General features: G+C 48.4%; 2 protein-coding genes across 8 annotated transcripts; one reads left to right on the forward strand and one right to left on the reverse strand.

The window, feature by feature from the left end:
* Positions 1–1395: 1395 nt before the first annotated feature.
* Positions 1396–6324, reverse strand: UXT (ubiquitously expressed prefoldin like chaperone). 4 transcript variants are annotated; one of them, XM_035097511.3, is made up of 7 exons: positions 6200–6324; positions 5872–5988; positions 5656–5737; positions 5419–5486; positions 2782–2889; positions 2468–2531; positions 1396–1744 (listed from the first exon to the last, which is right to left on the reverse strand). In XM_035097511.3, exons 2-7 carry the CDS (start codon positions 5949–5951, stop codon positions 1679–1681), a joined length of 468 nt encoding a protein of 155 aa, XP_034953402.1. In that variant the 5' UTR covers positions 5952–5988; positions 6200–6324; the 3' UTR covers positions 1396–1678. The 4 variants fall into 4 exon arrangements, with proteins under 4 accessions (XP_034953402.1, XP_088514801.1, XP_088514804.1 ...); XM_088658675.1 differs by having other exon boundaries at positions 6073–6324; XM_088658678.1 differs by lacking the exon at positions 2468–2531.
* Positions 6325–6438: 114 nt separating this feature from the next.
* On the forward strand, positions 6439–18693 carry LOC118075495 (ER membrane protein complex subunit 3). Of its 4 annotated transcripts, none has more exons than XM_035097509.3 (8): positions 6439–6967; positions 11797–11854; positions 12594–12687; positions 13975–14079; positions 15351–15432; positions 15543–15622; positions 16443–16528; positions 17396–18693. In XM_035097509.3, the coding sequence occupies exons 1-8, from the start codon at positions 6810–6812 to the stop codon at positions 17504–17506; spliced, it is 774 nt and encodes a 257-aa protein (XP_034953400.1). In that variant the 5' UTR covers positions 6439–6809; the 3' UTR covers positions 17507–18693. The 4 variants fall into 4 exon arrangements, with proteins under 4 accessions (XP_034953400.1, XP_088514805.1, XP_034953401.1 ...); XM_035097510.3 differs by lacking the exon at positions 6439–6967 and adding an exon at positions 11051–11219; XM_088658680.1 differs by lacking the exon at positions 6439–6967 and adding an exon at positions 11291–11475.
* Positions 18694–19236: the final 543 nt, after the last annotated feature.

Raw genomic sequence — 19236 nt, forward strand, 5'->3', positions numbered from 1 at the left:
GACCCAGCAGGAGCTCCCTGCCTGCTTCCCCGAGCCGTAGCGCATCGGGGGACAGAGCCGAAGATCGGCGGGCGCTCCTTGCTGGGCTTGACAAGCCCGGGAAACAGCGCCCGCCGATCTTCGGACCTGTGCTGTGTGACAGGCGGGGGTGGGGGGGAAGCGGAGATCGTTCTCCGCTCTCCCCCACCCCCGCCTGTCACCAAAGATCGGCGGGCGCTGTTTGCTGGGCTTGACAAGCCCAGCAAACAGCGCCCGCCGATCTTCGGACCTGTGCTGTGTGACAGGCGGGGGGGGGAAGCGGAGATCGTTCTCCGCTCTCCCCCCACCTCCGCCTGTCACCAAAGATCGGCGGGCGCTGTTTGCTGGGCTTGACAAGCCCGGCAAACAGCGCCCGCCGATCTTCGGCCCTGTGTGGGTGACGGGCGGGGGTGGGGGGGAAGCGGAGATCGTTCTCCGCTCTCCCCCCACCCCCGCCTGTCACCAAAGATCGGCGGGCGCTCCTTGCTGGGATTGACAAGCCCGGCAAACAGCGTCCGCGTGCACTTTATTAAAAAATAAGACATCCCTTGAAAATAAGCCATGTCGTGTTTTTTTGAGGAAAAAATTAATATAAGACATGTCTTATAATATGAGAAACACGGTATTTTCTCATATCAGATGCTTAGCGTTGGAATGCCATTTGGACTTTCCGTCAGCACTGTGGTTGTCAAGTGGCTTGGGGGCATCAAGTGTACTGCTAATTCAAGGGGTCAGACATTTGCAAGTCTTAGTATCCTAGATTGTCCACTGCATTTTATTTTTTTAACTTTCACAAAAAAGTACCATCTACAAATCAAGAGTTCAAATCAAGGTGAATAACAGTAATGATTTTTTAATTTACTTATACTGTAGTATGGAAAAGCTCACAGATGTAATGGCTACAATGCTGCTGAAATCTCAAAACAAGGGATAGAATTGTTTACAATAGCTTGTCAATTAAATTATAAACCAGCTGGATCCATGCAGGGAGTGGAAACAAATTTCCCCCACTAGTGAGGGGAAAACTCCACAGAGCTTCAATCCATTTGATTTGGCTTCTAAGGAAAATGTCACTTACAAAGCAGAATATCTGCAATGCTGAAAATTTCTGCCAACATGAAAAGGTATAAGTTTTTGAACAGGATAATAGAAAAGTGAAAGTTATCCTTGTTTGGAAACTAATTTATTGAGGGAGGTCTCCTGTCAGTGGACAATCTCCATGAGTATACCAACTTTCTCCTCACAATACCCTTTCGGTGGTTTAATACTCAGCAAGGTAAAAACAAATATGGGCCAATGTTCTCTAAGACACAAATGACAGAGATTCCTACAGGAATGGGAAGGTGGGTGGAAGAATGGGGCAAAAAGACAACCAACTGGAATAATCATCTTTATTACTTTTGCAAATTGAGATGAACTTCTACTAAGACACAGTTCCTGGGGAAACAGAGGCAGAGAAGGGTTGAATATTTGGAGCAGTGAAATCAACCACCCCAAGAGAAACTGCTCTCTCAAAGTCTCCGATCTGCTGTCCCTGTAAGCACATTCACCCTACCCAACTCACAAGGGTTTCCTCAGTTACAAACGCAGATCCTGCTGCCGCCACCAAAATGCCCCAAATACTAACTCTTCTTCCAGCATATCACATTAGGGCTGGTGCCTAAAGGAAGATGTCCCTTCTGGTCTCCTCAGGCAAATCTTGAAGACCTTGGAGTTCATGCAAGCCCTGCAGAGAGGAGTTGGGAGTGGGACAAAAACAGTCTGAGGCTAGGATGGTCTACTGATTTCCTAGAGCAGGCACCCCCAAACTTCGGCCCTGCAGATGTTTTGGACTACAATTCCCATCTTCCCCGACCACTGGTCCTGTTAGCTTGGGATCATGGGAGTTGTAGGCCAAAACATCTGGAGGGCCGCAGTTTGGGGATGCCTGTCCTAGAGCATCTCTTTCATACTGCACCAGAAGTTAAGTGGCTATGGGGTGCAGCACTCATCTTGCTTTTCAGGCTGAGGGAGCTGGCGTTTGCTCACAGACAGCTTTTGAGTCATGTGACTAGCATGACTAACTGCTTCTGGCACAACAGAACACAACAAGTGCCAGGACGCATGGAAATGCCATTTACCTTCCCACAGCAGCGGTACCCATTTATCTACTCAAGCTGGTATGATTTCAAACTGCTAGGTTGGCAGGAGCTGGGAGAGCAAAGGGAGCTCACCCTGTTGCGCAGATTCGAACTGCTGACCTTCCGATCCGCAAGCCGAAGAGGCTCAGTGGTTTAGACCCCAGCACCACCTGCCAGTCCTATGCACCAGAAGTAAACACGCTTCCCACACCATAGGCAGCACTCCAAGGAAAAGCAGCCCACAACTCTCTGCTGCTTTCCCCCTTCCCATGCTGGATTCCTGCCCAATAGGAATCTGTCTGCTTAGAGCAAGGAACAGCCATCATTACCTCTAAAACCATCCGAATGTTGGCTTTGATCTTGGCAGAGTCTTTGGTAAGGGCTTCACTGAGCCTGTTGGAGACAGAAGGAGGAGGGTGGATGTAGCCTGAAACTCTAAAGCAGGCTTCCTCAACCTCAGCCCTCCAGATGTTTTTGGCATACAACTCCCATGATTCTTAGCTAGCAGGACCAGTGGTCAGGGATGATGGGAATTGTAATCTCAAAACATCTGGAGGGCCGAGGTTGAGGAAGTCTGCTCTAAAGACTCTTGGACCATTCACAGATTAGGGCAGTGTGGGTCAACTGAATTCCTTCTACTCACTCTGTTAATAGCTTGTTCTTCTTCTCAATGAAGGCAAGCGCCTCAGGAAGAGTCAACTCCACAAAGAACCCATAACCCAGCGCTACAAATATGGTGGAGGCATTAGGCCTGCAGGAAGAAAAGGTATTTAAAATGGCATGAATTTATACCACTGAGTATAAATGGGAACACTTAGTTTGGAAGAATGGATTACTAAAAATATGGGATATTGGGTGCATGGTGAAATTAACAAATATGTTTAATTTTATTTTTTCCTTAAAAGAGAAAACAACTGTTTGCCAAGGGCGAAATACTTATACCAGCTGGGTAGACAAGTGTTTGGCCTTGCAAAAGTTGAGCCTGAGCTGCATCAGCTACCCTGCCATTCCTCCCTGAAAGACCTGGTTTTTAACTTCCTGGTTTCTTCTGCACAGATTGAGCCGATCTCCCTTTTCCACTTGTCCTGATCCATAGGCCCAAAGGAGGGCCTGTGTGAGTGGTTTGATGCAGGGCTACCAAAAACACTAGAGTGATCAATTCTAGTGCTCTATTAGAAAAATGTGAAAATGGCAAGCCCTCATAATTTGTTCGCAAGAGGCTAATATGTTAAGCATTACATATACAAAATGCAAGCTACGTTATTTGGCCTCAACAGCCCAATTAACTCACCCCTAATTTAGAGGCCCCTTCCCAACTCTCACACATCTCTCAGAAAAGGAAGTAGTTGACAGGCAGGCAGCTAGTCTCCTGACTAGCTAAACCACAACTAAGGCTCAAAACTTCTAAGCAAGCAGATAGGCATATATGTACTCATTCTTGCAGCAAATGACCATTAATCCTGTGGTTATCTTGACTACCAAGATGGCATTTACAGGACTTCTGGAACTTTTTCAGTTTGGTACTAGACACCACTGCCTGATCCAGTTAGCCCTTTGATTGATATGGGGCGGCAGTTTATCAGCTCCATCTGGTACCCAGGTTGAGACCCTACCTGCCCACAGACTGTATTGCCAGAGTGGTGCATGCTCTAGTTATCTCCTGCTTGGACTACTGCAATGTACTCTATGTGGAGCTACCTTTGAAGGTGACCCGGAAACTACAACTAATCCAGAATGCGGCAGTTTAGACTGGTGACTGGGAGCGGCCGCCGAGACCACGTAACACCAGTCTTGAAAGATCTACATTGACTCCCAGTACATTTCCGAGCACAATTCAAAGTGTTGGTGCTGACCTTTAAAGCCCTAAACGGCCTCGGTCCAGTATACCTGAAGGAGTGTCTCCACCCCCATCGTTCTGCCCGGACACTGAGGTCCAGCACCAAGGGCCTTCTGGCGGTTCCCTCGCTGCAAGAAGCCAAGTTACAGGGAACCAGGCAGAGGGCCTGCTCGGTAGTGGCACCCATTCTGTGGAACGCCCTCCCACCAGATGTCAAAGAGAAAAACAACTACCAGACTTTTAGAATACATCTGAAGGCAACCCTGTTTAGGGAAGCTTTTAATTTATAATAGACTATTGTATTTTAATATTCTGTTGGAAGCCGCCCAGAGTGGCTGGGGAACCCAGCCAGATGGGCGGGGTATAAATAATACATTATTATTGATTCTCAGACAGCTGAAATCCTGCTACTGCTACTCACATTCTCATGAATAAAACTTACAGAGCAGTGAAAGTGTTCAAAGCATTTCACACAGCTTGTTCCACTAAATCAGCAAGAAGCACAATTTGTCTGCATGCCTGAGGCATCCGAAGCTTGAAAAACATCATATACAACACATCTGCTTTCTGATTGTGGCACATAATCTGGATTGAGTAGGATTATCTAGAGATGCCTGCTTTGTTAGAGGGTGTTAGATTAACTGGCCTTCTGCCCTTTCTCAACTTTTAGGATCCTAGTGTCACACTTTCCTTAGATGCAAGGATGTCATGAAAGAGATGTGCAGAACCTTTTTCAATTGAGAACTACATTCCCTTGTGGGACACATGCCAATTGTGGGTGATGCCATAGGCAAAACATTACATGCAATTCTTATTTTTGTATAGTAGTTTATATTGTAAATATTCCACAGGGCAAAAGCACTTGAGGACAGTGTGAAGGTCAGGTGATGGGTGTGGTCTGGGGGAGAATCCTTAGGACAGATAAAGACCCGGAGATCATCTTCTGAGGCCCTTCTTCGTGTTCCTCCTCCACATGAGGTCCGGGGGGGTGACAACATGAGAAGAGGCCTTTTCTGCAGTGGCTCCCCATTTGTGGAATGTTCTCCCTAGGGAGGTTCAGTTCAGTTGACATCTTCATTATGCACCTTTGGGTGCCAGGTGAAAACATTCATCTTCAACCAGGCCTTGGCTGATTTAACGTCCAATACCCATTTAAATGTGTTGTGGGAGGGGATGGGGGAAGGGGAGTTATTGGTTTGTTTTGTTCTTGTTTTTATTATGTATATTGTGTTTTTATCTTGTCTTTTTATGTTGTGAACTGTTCTGAGAGCTACAGATGAAGGGTGGTATGCAAATGTAATAAATAAAAATAAATAAAGAGGCTTGGAAAATCCGTTTGGCACTGAGGCTCCCCATCCCTGCCATAAATAGGGCCAGGCAGTATCTGGTTTTCAACATCATGAGATATTAGCAATATATACAGATGAGCTCTGTGCTACTCACACTTCTGCATTGACATAGAAATTGCAGCCTAGATCCACTTGAGTTGTCAGCTCCTGGCTTCCTGTCTCCTGAGAGAAAAGGAAGAAACGTTTACAGATCTATCTCTGTTCTCTGGAGTAAAACAGCTGTTATAATAAATAACATGGAATATCCTGCTGTCTCCTACATCTAAACCCCCGCAGAACACTGCTGCAGATCTTTCTGTGTAAAAAACAACCTAAAGAAGTTTTTAGTTACCTGCAACCGCTCAATAATATTCTTGAGCTGCAGGTACTGAGCCATCTTTTCATAGACCTGATCCCGCTGCTCCAGAACCTTCCTGGGGAGAAACACCAACAACGGTCTGGAAGCACGAACAGAAAGTGGAGCAAAAGAAACCGAGGAGATCTCACAGCCCGGGGTTTTGCATGAGATGGGAGAGGCAGAGGATGGGCCTGGGAAGGAGACACTCACTGGAGATCCCTCTGCAAAACATCACTGACGAAAGCTTCGTACTGAAGCACCTTCTCCTGCACCTGCCGCTCGCCCGGCATTCCGGCGAGGTTCCCGCGGGAGCTTCGATGCCAGAGCCTGCAGGGGAGAACAGCGGGACCGTTAATCGCTGTAACTGGACCCGCCCGCCTTCCTCCCACGGAAACAAGAAGTGCGACGCACGTTCCGCGATCCAGTCGCTGGGCGGGCGGGCGGAGGGCCTCTGGCTGGGACGCGGGCGAGGCAGGCCACCCTCCCTCCCCGCGGAGGCTTCCCGCCTCCCGGCCTCGGTGCCCGCCCCACCCTTTACCCGGCAAGTCTCTCAGCTCATGGCAGGGACCGGGAAGCGGCGGAGGGGAAACTCGGGCGCTGCCTTCGCCTCCCTCCTGCGGCGCCCGCTTCCCGCCCCGGAGCCCAGAGGGGCGGCGGGCGCTCTGCTCGGCAGACTCTATGGCGCGCCGCTCGCAGGCGGGCCACTCCATCGCGGCGAGCGTCCGGGCACAAACTGCGCAGGTGCAGAAGGCGACTTCCGGCTGCTACATCCGGGTTCCCTTCAGAGGGGGAATCTTGTACTGTAACTGAAAGAAACCGTGCCTCTTTTATGCCCCAAAAAGGATTCCTCTCGTTAGAAACTGCTCGCCCGTCTACGTAATTCAAGATAAGTTTCTTTTGTTAAACAAAACTGTGTTCTGAGCCAGCGAATACGGTGCAGGAAATGACGTCGTTTACGCAGGGTCAACTTCCGACCCCCTTTCCCCTGAGCATATAAATATAGACACATATCAATATCACCACATAGCTTGAAAACCGTGGTAGGGCACAAGAGAAAGGCAGCCGGAAGTCGACGTTGAGTCAATGGCGCCACTTCCGGCGCCATATTTGTGCGTTTCCCGCCCCAGGAGGCTCTTCTCTCAGATGCCATGGCGGCTCCGGAACTGCGTCTGGACGGCTGGATTCGCTTCTGGGTTCTGCTGCCCGTGGCTTGGATCGCGCTCGCCATAGGGGTTCTGCGCCTGCGCATAGCGGGCCTGCTGCGCGGCGAGCGCGTGCTAGGCTGGCTCGAGCAACGGCAGGACACGTGAGCTGCTGCGGGGCTGCGGGGGGGCCACGCCCACATTGCACGCCGATTAAGGTGGAGTCAGGGAAGAGGACGTGAAAGTGACGCCTTCCTATTTTGGGCCACCTTAAGCTGGAATGGGTGTTTCTGGGCGTGCGCGCATGTGTTCGCAAGTTTTTAAGTTTTACAGAAGTCTGAGCTACGCTAAGGTTACCAGATTTTTTCAATGAATCTCGGGACACTTTTCAACTTCCTACTAAATAGATGGATTTTATCACGGGACTGATTTGTAAATCCGGGGGCTGTCCCTGGGATCGGGGACGTCTGGTAACCTTAAGCTACACATGACCAAGAGTCCTGTGACGCTTTGCAGCCTGCATGTTTGTTTTCTTTATTTATTCGTCAGTTTAAAATACTGTTTCTGCTACAATCAAGTGTAATAGCACCTTGCTGACAATCCAGAAAAATATGCACACTTAGAATAAAAAAGCACAAGCCACCACTACCAGTAATAAATGACAACCTTCCATATGCCATCTTCCTCAAATAATAGAATCATAGAATTGTACTGTTGGAAGGGAATCAAGGGTCATCCAGTCCAGCCCCTGTCCTGCCCACAACCACCCCTTCCAGTTCACAGCCAGACCCCCTGATCCCTTGTGCTGCTGGGCTGTCTGTGTCTCACAGCCACAAGGACCATGTTCTACTTCCATTGTTAGAGGCATCACACCTCTGAATACCACTTGCTGGGAATCACAGGCAGCGACAGACCATATGCCTCCACTGCCCAGGCCAGGCGCGCTCCCAAGGGGGGCGTGGCGTGGTGGGTGCTCTCCCGGGCACGGGATAGCCGCTCGGGTGCATGGAGCAGCCTGGGGCAGAGTGAGCCACTGATGGCAGACATTCGGCACGCTGCCCACCCGCAACTGCCAAATGTCACCTCCCCACCGCAACCCCCTTCCTCCGCTCCTGATCACAGGTGGACAGAGTACTGTGTGTTCATGTCCAGCTCGCAGGCTTCCCAAATGTTGTGAGAACAAGGTGCCAAATAATGAAAAAGCACAGCTGCATAAAATATTGGAATCCTGCCTCCCTCCAAAAGCAATCTGGAGCAGGGATGCTTTAATCCAGGGGTCGGCAAGGTTTACCTCATCTGGGCTGGTTCACTCCAGCGGAGTGCGTGCGCCTACTATTCCTGGCGTCTGCATTTGCGCAGACACGATTTCCAGTGCTGTGGATGCGAGCACCGCGCAGCGCCGGTTTAGTGCAGCGTGCAGGGACTCACCAAGCTGGCGGCTCGGTTCGGGGGCAGCTTGTGGGCCAGTTAAATGACCCCCGTGGGTTGCTGACCCCTGCTTTAACCTGTTTTCTGATGAAGAGGAAAGAGGCCACTAGATAGGCAGGGTGTTCCAGGACTGCTGCAAAGGCTCTATACCTGCTGGCCACTAACCCTAATTTGTGCATGTCTCCACTTCATGTAACTATATGTAACTACTACTATATCCTTAAGGGACGTGGGTGGTGCTGTAGTCTAAACCACTATACCTTTACTATATCCTTGAATGATAAAACATAACTTAAGTAAAATAATCATATTGCTACCTAGGATTGTCAAATGAACACACTCTGTCTAGCCGCCTTGGCAACTTTGACAGGTCCCCTGTTTAAGATACACCATTCAGAAATGTCAATAGCCTATTCACAAATCCTTCCTTTCCCCTTGTACAATAGCTGTCAATTATTAACGGCAGGATCTAGGAACGCCCAATCTTTATAGATAACCTCAGAATCCCTTTGCCCACCAAGCATTACCCCACCTCCGTCTCCGTCCCTGCAGTCATAAACAAAAGAGTGATCCTTAGCACCAGGATGGGCGGTACAGGACTCTCATACACTCAACCATCTACATATGTGCTCATGCTTTTGTACCATCACCGAAACATCAACATTCTAGCAAGCTGCTTTTGTCTAACAAACACTTACCTGTAATCTCGCCAATATGTGTTTTTCCTTCCTCCTTGCATATCCCAAGGCATGGGAACCAGCGACTCCACCTGAAATGAAATTGTATATATAGCCAGGCTCTATGTTCCAGCCGCATCTGTTCCAACTCTGCAGACAGGGATTCTTACCTAAGAGCAAAAATATCCGCCTGATGAAGTTAAACAACAGATCAACAAAGCCAGACTGATACCCAGAGAGAACTTGCTGCAAAACAGACCCAAAAAATAACAGAACACCACTAGTAATCACATACAGCTCCCAAGTTAAAACAGTTCAATGCATCATTGAATCATTGGATTTTGTACCATCACCAATGCATCATTGGATTCTTAGATCATGGTCTGCAGTTTCTTTAAGATGGACTTCTGGCAAGTGATGGGCTGCACCTTACAAGGGTTGGGAGGAATGTTTTTGCCATGAAACTCAAAAACCTCATCAGGATGGCTTTAAACTGACTTATGTGGGGGAGGGAGACAGTGGTCCTGAAGGTAGGAATCTATCAAGTGCTGAAGATGATCATCCAAATGTCAGGGACCAAATGGAGCAAACATCATGCAGACTTAGTGGTGGGAGGAAAAAATCCTTAAATAAGAGGCTGGGGGGGGGAATCAATGGTCTTCAATGTCTGTATACTAATGCACAGAGCATGGGAAATAAACAAGATGAACTTGAGCTCTTGGTACAGCAAACTAAATATGACATAATAGGCATCACTGAAACCTGGTGGGATGAGTCTCATGATTGGAAGGTAGTAATAGAGGGATACAATCTATTTCAGAGAAATAGACCAAACAGGAAAGGAGGAGAAGTAGCGTTATATGTCAGGGATGTGTATACCTGTGAAGAGATCCAGGATTTAAAACTTCAAAGCCAAATTGAGAGTATCTGGGTCAAAATTAAGGGAGAGAAAAATAACAGTGATCTCATTGTGGGAGTTTACTATAGATCCCCAAGGCAAACTGAGGACACAAATGAAGCCTTCCTGGAACAGATGACCAGGCATTCAAAAGGAAGTGAGACAGTAGTAATGGGGGATTTCAACTATCCTGATATTTGTTGGATGTCAAACTCAGCCAAGAGCATAAGGTCGAACAGATTCCTCACTGGCCTTGCAGACAATTTCATTGTCCAAAAAGTGGGAGAAGCAACAAGAGGATCAGCCATTTTAGATCTGGTCCTAACCAATAGTGATGACCTGGTTAGTGCAGTAGAAGTGGCAGAATCGTTAGGTGGGAATGATCGTGCTCTTCTGGAGTTTATTATTCAGTGGAAAGGAGCAACCAAGCATACTAAGACTCAAATCCTAGACTTTAAGAAAGCCGACTTCAGAAAACTTAGGGAAACGCTGGGTGAGATCCCATGGACAGAAATACTAAAAGGGAAGGGAGTTCATGATGGTTGGGAGTTCATTAAAAGGGAGATATTAAAAGCACAACTTCAGGCAATACCAATGAAACGGAAACATGGGAGGTGCCTAAAGAAGCCAGGGTGGCTATCTAAAGAACTTTTAACTGAGTTAAGATTTAAAAGGGATATGTACAAAAAATGGAAAAGGGGGGAAACCACCAGAGAGGAATTCAAACAAATAGCCAGCACATGTAGAGATGTGTAGAGGACAGGATCACACTTCAAAATGACCTTAACAGATTAGAGAACTGGGTCAAAGCAAACGATGAATTTTAACAGGGAGAAATGTAAAGTACTACACTTGGGCAAAAAAAATGAAAGGCACAAATACAGGATGGGTGACACCTGGCTTGAGAGCACTACATGTGAAAAGGATCTAGGAGTCTTGGTAGACCACAAACTTGACATGAGTCAGCAGTGTGATGCAGCAGCTAAAAAAGCCAATGCAATTCTGGGCTGCATCAATAGGAGTATAGCGTCTAGATCTAGGGAAGTAATAGTACCACTGTATTCTGCTCTGGTCAGAGCTCACCTGGATTTGTAAGCAAAAAGACAATGGGAAGGCTTTCCCCATTTTCCTCCCATACTACAGAGGAATCAAAAAATAAAAAAGATTCCTTCCTGTAGCACCTTAGAGACCAACTAAGTTTGTCATAGGTATGAGCTTTCGTGTGCATCACTGGGAGAGTCAAAATGGCTTCAGGAATGCCCTCCTGTACGATTTCAGACATGTGGTTTATAACTTATGTATGTGTTTGCCTTGTACATTTATGAACATTTATTTTATATTTGAGACCTTAGAATTCTTATAACAACAGTATGGCCTCAGAGGATGGATGCCAGGAGCATGGAGCCCTTTTAGGTACCCTGGACCAGCACATTTAAGGCTTTAAAAACCAAAATCATCAACTGAAAACAATTTTCTTCCTTGCAGTATTTAACTTTAACCATAAGGAGAGCTGGTGTGATGCAGTGGTTCGAGTGTTGGACTAGAACCTGGGAGACCAGGGCTCAAATCCTCACTCAGCCATGAAGCTCATTGGGCCAGTTACTACCTCACAGGGTTGTTGTGGGGATTAAATGAGGGGAACAGAACCATGGAGCTCCTTGGAGAACAGGTGGGATATGAATGCAATAAATGAATACATTTTCTCAAAGTGGTTCACAATATTGAAACCAGATGCATAGATGACAGGTCCTGTGAAATGTGTCCAAATGTGTTCTTAAGCGTGGAATTCTAGAATTGCACAACTGCTTTGTTCGCACCCCTGAACATATTGCTCCAAGCAGCTGTTTGTATGTAGTCATGTGGATTGCATGAGTAGATGTGAGTGGGCCAGTCTTTTACTGCCGCATTTGGTTTGATGATCTGATCCCATTACGTTTGTTTGCAAATTCTGTTGGACCTATAGCTGAGTTGAGTGTTCTTTGTCTGTCAGGCAGATTCTGGCTCGTAGTCGCCTCCTGAGAGAAAATGGACGTTTCCTAACTCATCAGGTAAGGGAGAGTGGGTGCAGTTGTTTCTGAAAAGCCACTTGCCTCCTTGCACAGAGAGAGGCCTGTCACTGGCTCCTCAGCAAGGGTACAGACATAAAGATAGGAAATTTAATGGTCCACACACAACCTCCTTTGGCTTATGACCCAAATGTGATTATTCCCCACAGAGGTTCTGGATTAATACTGGAACCACCAGATTGATGCAAGTCAGAGGGGTTTTTGTTTTACTTAGGCTGCTGGCCTAAAAAGAACTGATGAGGGTTTGAATAGCAGAAGTGAAACTTGATTCCCCTCTCTGAATTTCCTTTGTAATTCTGTCTTGTCATTCTTGAAAAGGAGGGTAGAGGGTACATGGCATGAGGCCATTCTAAGGTCCTATCAGGGAACCTGTCCCACCCCCCTCCCAGCTCCCTTGGGTCCTAGACACCATGGCCAGCAGTCAGGGATGAGAGGAGTTAGTCCAGCATTGGAGGCTGCAGGTTCCTTTTCCCTGATGCAAGATGTCAGGCTTCTGAAGATAATGCATATGAAAGCCTTCAAACCATTTAAATGGAATGATAATCTTCCATTTTTTTTCTTCACTGTATCTGAAGAAGTGTGCATGCACACAAAAGCTCATACCAAAATAAAAACTTAGTTGGTCTTTAAGGTGCTACTGAAGGAATTTTTTTATTTTCCTTATTGAAAACATCTTTAGCTCATCTGGATTTCTGAGCCCTTCCTCTTCCTCTTTCCCCAGGGCTTCCTCATGCGTAAGCATCACTTCAATAACCCTGAAAGTGGCTTCTTCCGCCAAACCAAGCGTAAAGTGCAGCCCCGAAACCTGCTGACAGGTAAGCCTGGGAAGGGGCAGTGGGAGGGTTCTGCTCAATCGGTGCTGCTGTCCAACCGTGGGACTGCTGCCTGGAAGCAATGATGGACTTGATGGGGCCCAAGAAGCTGAAGCTGATAAGGTGGAGGTCCTGTGAGTGGGTGCCTTGTGTATCCCGCCTTCTTCTTGGAGAGGTGGAACTCCCCTTGAAGGAGCAGCTTGGGACTGTGGGAATGCTCAGGGATTCCAACTTGCCTTCTGTGACTATGTGTCCTATGTGTCCTTCAGCCCAGCTTTGGGCAATCTGCCAGCTACAGCCTCTCCTACCATAACAGCCTATGTGTGAGACAGCCCTCGAAGGTGGCCCAGAGGCTGCAGCTAGTGCAGAATGCGGCTGCTAGGCTGGTAAGTGGGGCACCATGCGGCACTGGTTCTGAAGGTGCTACTTTACTGGGCCCAATTCAAGGTGTTAGTACTAGGGTTGCCAGACTCTATAGTGGACAGGACTTCTGTGCCTTTAATGAGTCTGGAAACCTTAAAGAGAAACCAGCAGACCCTTTGTTTAATTTCCAAGCAAAGGGTCTGCTGGTTTCTCTTTAAGGTTTCCAGACTCAAGAGAGCAGGGCAATTAAAGGCAAAGAAGTCCTGTCCTCTATTGAGCCTGGCGACCCTTAGTTAGTACTAGTGTAAAAAGCCCTAAATGGCTGGGGAACCAAGCACTATGTTCTCCAGTATAAACCACCTTGGACCCTACAATTGGCAGGTGAGGCTTTGGCAGTGGAATAAGGGGGGAGACGAGCTGCCAACCATTAGGGGGCTTGGTTCTGTGTGTCCTGGGGCTGGTGGCTGTGGACAGAACCTGATTTGCCCTCCAGAGTCACCAGCTCTGTGGTTAATCTGAGATTAGTTTAACAGACGTCAGTTGCCTCGGGTCCTGTACTGGGAGCAAGGCGGGATATCAGACCAACAAACAACCCAGTTTTTAAAGGCAGGGCTGTGAGTGCTCTGTGCTCAAGTTTATTCTGGGCCAACGTGGTGCAAAATCTGCAAGAAAACGAGCGGTTGGATTCTGTGGTCTGCATATAAATTATGCTGTTCAAGCACCCTTCCCTTATTTTGGACATTTTGTGTCCCCACACGCCCACAAACCCCAAGGAGCTAGAACTTGCTTTTGTTTTTGAAAGATGCTGATATTCACATAAAACCAGATTTTGCTCCTGGCACTTCCTTGTGGTTTCCATGTGTCCCTGTGGAATCCCAGGCTGCACAGCGCCCTGTTTGACACCCCCCCCCCTTCTCTCTCTTGCAGATCCCAGCCTGGTTATGGAGATGATGAAGGGCAACTTGGTCCATGTCCTGCCCATGATCCTAGTTGGAGGCTGGATCAATTGGGCCTTCTCTGGCTTTGTGGCCAGTGAGTGATGTGGGGGTTTAACACAGGCCTGGAAGCCGCAGGGGGGTGCCCTTGTGGAGACCCATTCCTTGTGCAGCAGAGGATGAGGGGAAACGGTGGCCCTCTAGTTGGTTGCTGGACTACAATTCCCATCACCCCACAGTTGGCCACGCTGGCTAGGATTGATGGGAGTTGGGAGCCCAATATCCCCTGCAGGCAACAGGGGACCCCCTCCCCCTGGTGGACAGTTTTAGTATTGCTGTATGTGCTATTTGATTACAGTGGTACCTTGGTTTAAGAACAGTCCAGTCTAACAATGATTTGGTTTACACACTCCACAAAACTGGAAATAGTGCCTTGGTTTGAGAACTTTACCTTGGTCTAAGAATGGAATCCGAACAATGGAAGGGCACCGGCGGTGGGAGGCCTCATTAGGGAAAGCGCGCCTTGTTTTAAGAACGGTTTCGGTTTAAGAACAGACTTCCGGAACGGATTAAGTTCGTAAACCGAGGTACCACTGTATTTTGTTTCTAAATCTGCTGCTGTTTTGTTTTTGTTTTGCTAGCAAGAGCAGTATACTGTAGAAATATTTTAAAATAACAATAGTTAAAGAGATCATTTAAGACAGACATAGGCAAACTCCAGCCCTCCAGATGTTTGGGACTACATTTCCCACCATCCCTACCTAACAGGACCAGTGGTCAGGGATGATGGGAATTGTAGTCCCAAACACCTGGAAGGCCGGAGTTTGCCTGTGCCGCCAAAATGCACTCTTCCAGCATCCAGTGTGTTTCATAGCCTTTGGCTCAGCTTGCCTGTAAAGCAGACCACCACCCCAGTCGTCCTTTAATTCCAGACCAGAGAGAGCTTGGGCTGAGGGCAGGTTGCCTCTAGCTAAATTAGGTGTAGTTATGAATCAGGAAGACCCCCATCCAAATCTGCCCCCTGCCCTGAACTCTTAGGAAAGTGATCACCCCACTCAGCCTCTTTCCCTCCCTGCCACCCACCCAGCCCATTAATTTCCTGGGATTCTGTGACCTGCATGAGAAGATTTGGTAAGAAGGGATTGTAGGCCCCTTAAGTGGCTCCTTTGCTTGCAAGGGGTTTTTTAGCTTGGGATCTGAGCTGATCCGGAGGGTGCCACTATATGCAAGACAGCTGGGAGCTGTAAATCACTGGGGAGGAGGGTGGTGGGGCAGCAGCTGTAGAGCTTGGGGTGGGCAGGTCCAGGTCTAACACCTCTCCCTCCCTCCCTCCCTCCCTCCCTCCCTCCCTCCCTCCCTCCCTCCCAGCCAAGGTTCCCTTCCCCCTGACCCTGCGCTTCAAGCCCATGCTGCAGCGTGGAATTAGCCTGCCTTCCTTGGACCCCTCTTGGTAAGCAGCTACCTGCCCGCATATGAGTTTGGGGTGGGTTTCCACCCTTTGGGACTGGGGGCCAGGAACGCTCCCTGAGATAGTCACTGACAGATATTTTCACTTCCCAGGGTGAGTTCGGCCTCCTGGTACTTCCTCAACGTTTTTGGCCTCCGCAGAGTGTACAGCCTCATCCTGGGAGAGGAGACCGGTGAGAGGCAGCTTGGGGACAGGGAGTGTTGGGCTTCAAGGTGGGGTGGGTGTCTTGTGTGGGATGTACCTCTTCAGATTGCAAAGTGGAGGGTGGGCGTTTGAGTGCTTATTGCGGCATGAGCTTTCATGAACTAGAGCAGGGGTCAGCAAACTTTTTCAGCAGGGGGCCGGTCCACTGTCCCTCAGACCTTGTGGGGGGCTGGACTATATTTGGAAAAAAAAATGAACGAATTCCTATGCCCCACAAATAACCCAGAGATGCATTTTAAATAAAAGCACACATTCTACTCATGTAAAAACACCAGGCAGGTCACACAAATAACCCAGAGATGCATTTTAAATAAAAGGACACATTCTACTCATGTAAAAACATGCTGATTCCTGGACTGTCTGTGGGCCGGATTTAGAAGGCGATTGGGCCGCATCCGGCCCCCAGGCCTTAGTTTGGGAGCCCCTGAACTAAAGACTACTTTGCTGCATGAAGTGGTGCTGATACTTTGGGGAACCTGTTTGAAACCATGGGGGGCAGCACCCAAACTCTCAGGATTGTTGCAGTCACATGTTGGAACTTGCTCTGTACAGCCACTCACTCCTGCATTCTGACTACTCTTTGCAACTTCACTATTGATTTTTAGGTCAATGCAGAGGAACAAGTGGCAACAAAAACCCATTTCTGCAGAGTTTACACCTAATCAAAGGCAGTCAGACTGTTAGTAGCGGAGTTATCTCTTGCCTTGTCGTCAACTTGCAATGTTTACATGCCGCAGGGCTTGAATTTGTTTCCTCCCTCACTAGCTTCTCTGACGTTCTCTCCACAGCTGCGGAGCAGAACCAACTGCTATTGCAGGACCAGTTCTTCAGCCCAGCTGTCCCCACCCCACCTGATCCCAACAAGGCTTTCAAGGTACTGCCCGAGTTTGTCTCAATGGTTTCACTTAGGTGAGAGCATGTAGCTGAGAAGATTAGATGCAGTCCATTGGATGCAAGACTAATTGGCTGGATGGCATCTTATCTGCGGAGCTACAGCTGTGCCACTCCAGGGTCTCTGCTGTGCCACAGGGAAACTTGGGCATAGGCAGGACCACATATCCCAAGAGCTGGTGCTGTGGTCCAATATGTGCACTAGACAATATCTGTTTAAAGAAATGACAGGAGGGGGGCTCAACGTATGGTTGGATTTCAACTCCCATCAGGCCCCAGACACCACGGCAGTTGGTGAGAGATGATGTGAGCCAGTTTCCCCTCCTAACTTAAATCATTGCCATGGCCTCCTTGGGTGGTCTTCAGAGAACCCTCTCAGCTATCCTCCCTCCACCCCCAACAAGACAGTGCTGACCTTTCCTATGGGATCATTGTAAAGCAGGATTGTGAGCACGGGAGCACTTGGGAAGTTAAGGGCCACACAAACACCTCAGGAACAGTCAGCGCTGCTCATTTTGAAGCCTTGTGCTTGCCAGGGCTGCCACCTTGCAAACATCTCTGGTGGTAGTGGTGTTTGTGCACACATCCTGTTCAGCACAAGGATTTCTGTTTGTGCAATGGGACTTCCTTCTTCTTCCCCCATGCCCTCCCCAAAAGTGTCCCAGAGGGCTGGGGGAACCATATAGAGCAGATTTAAGGGGCACATGGGAGAAGAGTCCATTGCACAACCAGCAGTCCTTACACTGATGGAACGATGGTCTTGGTGCTGTTGGATTGCAGCTTGATGCAGAGCTTGTGTTTCTGCAGCGATGCGCTGCTCAAGGCTGACACACTCTTTTTCTTCATCCAGGCTGAGTGGGAAGCTTTAGAGCTGGTTTCTCACCACTGGGCTCTACAGGATGTGGAAGAGCAATTGATGTCACAGGACCTCAAGCTGGCAGGGATGCCTGGGCCTGACTGATCCCATCCTGTGACCACTGCAAGCTACTGCTGTCCTATGGGACAAATGTGTGTGAGCAAGAGACCCTTTCACCTCCTTGGGAGATGGAAGAGGCTGACCCTCCCAGCGTAATCAGTGTGTAACGGCTTTTCGTCTTAGAGCCAGGAAGGTTGCAGAAGAGAGCTTGAAGTCTGTAGCATGACTCCCCACCCCAGTCAGTCAGTCAGAGCAGTGGGCAAATAGCCTCTGTGGAACTGGCTCCGCGTGCCTGAAGTCTTGTAGGGGTAGCTAGAGCCAGCAGGTTAATGTCAAAAGGCTCCTTTTCATAGAATCATAGAGTTGGAAGAGACCACAGGGGCCATCCAGTCCAACCCCCTGCCAAGCAGGAAACGCCATCAAAGCATTCTTGGCATATGGCTGTCAAGCCTCCGCTTAAAGACCTCCAAATAAGGAGACTCCACCACACTCCATGGCAGCAAATTCCACTGTCGAACAGCTCTTACTGTCAGGAAGTTCTTCCTAATGTTTAGGTGGAACCTTCTTTCCTGTAGTTTGAATCCATTGCTCTGTGTCCGCTTCTCTGGAGCAGCAGAAAACAACCTTTCTTCCTCCTCTATATGGCATCCTTTTATATATTTGAACATGGCTATCATATCACCCCTTAACCTTCTCTTCTCCAGGCTAAACATACCCAGTTCCCTAAGCCGTTCCTCATAAGGCATCGTTTCCAGGCCTTTGACCATTTTGGTTGCCCTCTTCTGGACACGTTCCAGCTTGTCAGTATCCTTCTTGAACTGTGGTGCCCAGAACTGGACACAGTACTCCAGGTGGTACTATTACTTCCCTTGATCTAGATGCTATACTCCTATCGATGCAGCCCAGAATTGCATTGGCTTTTTGAGCTGCTGCATCACACTGCTGACTCATGTCAAGTTTGTGGTCTGCCAAGACTCCTAGATCCTTTTCACATGTACTGCTCTCAAGCCGGGTGTCACCCATCCTGTATTTGTGCCTTTCATTTCTTTTGCCCAAGTGTAGTACTTTACATTTCTCCCTGTTAAAAATCATCTTGTTTGCTTTGGCCCAGTTGTCTAATCTGTTAAAAGTCATTTTGAAGTGTGATCGTGTGGCAGACAGCTTTATGGAATGCCAGTCCCAAGTGTGTGTAGAACAAGTTTGGCTATTAAAAGCAAGGTAGCTGCAACACACCCTGCTTTACTGTTCTTCTTTGCAATCTCCATGTCTGGCCTGCCCCTGGTGGCTGGTGCATAAACACTGCCTAGGTTCTTCCACGCTGCACCTTGAGATTCAAGTTTTCGAGAAAAGCAGCACCTCCTTAACCTTTGCAGGGAAAGGGAGGCCTGAGGGAAAGCTCAGGGCCAGTGTAACTTGAAATATAAGGCACCAGTTTTGAGTGGGGGGGGCACACAATGTTTTAACTGAGAGAACTTCAGTAATGCTTCCACCAAGTTGAAGAGGCTACTTAGCACTGTCAAAATGCCTTCACCCCCAGCCTCTCCAGGCACCCAAGTTGAATCCCATCCTGCAATATGGGGTATACTCTGCCTACCCACTCGAGTTCTTTCCTCCTTCCATGGCCTCCACCACATTGGATGTTGCTGTCCAGAAGTTGGAAGATGCAGGCTGTGGTTGCCTCTGTCCTTGCTGGCTGAAATAGAGATGGTTTGGGGAACACAGTCCTCCTCTACTTAGGGGTAAATATATCATTGAAGCTCCCCAGAGGTCAGTTC

This window comes from Zootoca vivipara, chromosome 15 (genome assembly GCF_965207765.1).
Source record: "Zootoca vivipara chromosome 15, rZooViv2.hap1.1, whole genome shotgun sequence".
NCBI classification, from domain to species: domain Eukaryota; kingdom Metazoa; phylum Chordata; class Lepidosauria; order Squamata; family Lacertidae; genus Zootoca; species Zootoca vivipara.

Excerpts from the sequence above, each read along its gene's own strand:
- UXT (XM_035097511.3), bottom strand. The coding sequence starts at position 5,951 with ATGCCGGGCGAGCGGCAGGTGCAGGAGAAGGTGCTTCAGTACGAAGCT. Across the intron at positions 5,738-5,871 it reads GTTTTGCAGAGGGATCTCCA|GAAGGTTCTGGAGCAGCGGG; the intron begins GTGAGTGTCTCC and ends GTTTCTCCCCAG. Across the intron at positions 1,745-2,467 it reads ACATTCGGATGGTTTTAGAG|GGCTTGCATGAACTCCAAGG; the intron begins GTAATGATGGCT and ends TCCTCTCTGCAG.
- LOC118075495 (XM_035097509.3), top strand. The coding sequence starts at position 6,810 with ATGGCGGCTCCGGAACTGCGTCTGGACGGCTGGATTCGCTTCTGGGTT. Across the intron at positions 6,968-11,796 it reads CTCGAGCAACGGCAGGACAC|GCAGATTCTGGCTCGTAGTC; the intron begins GTGAGCTGCTGC and ends TTTGTCTGTCAG. Across the intron at positions 14,080-15,350 it reads CTTCTCTGGCTTTGTGGCCA|CCAAGGTTCCCTTCCCCCTG; the intron begins GTGAGTGATGTG and ends CCTCCCTCCCAG.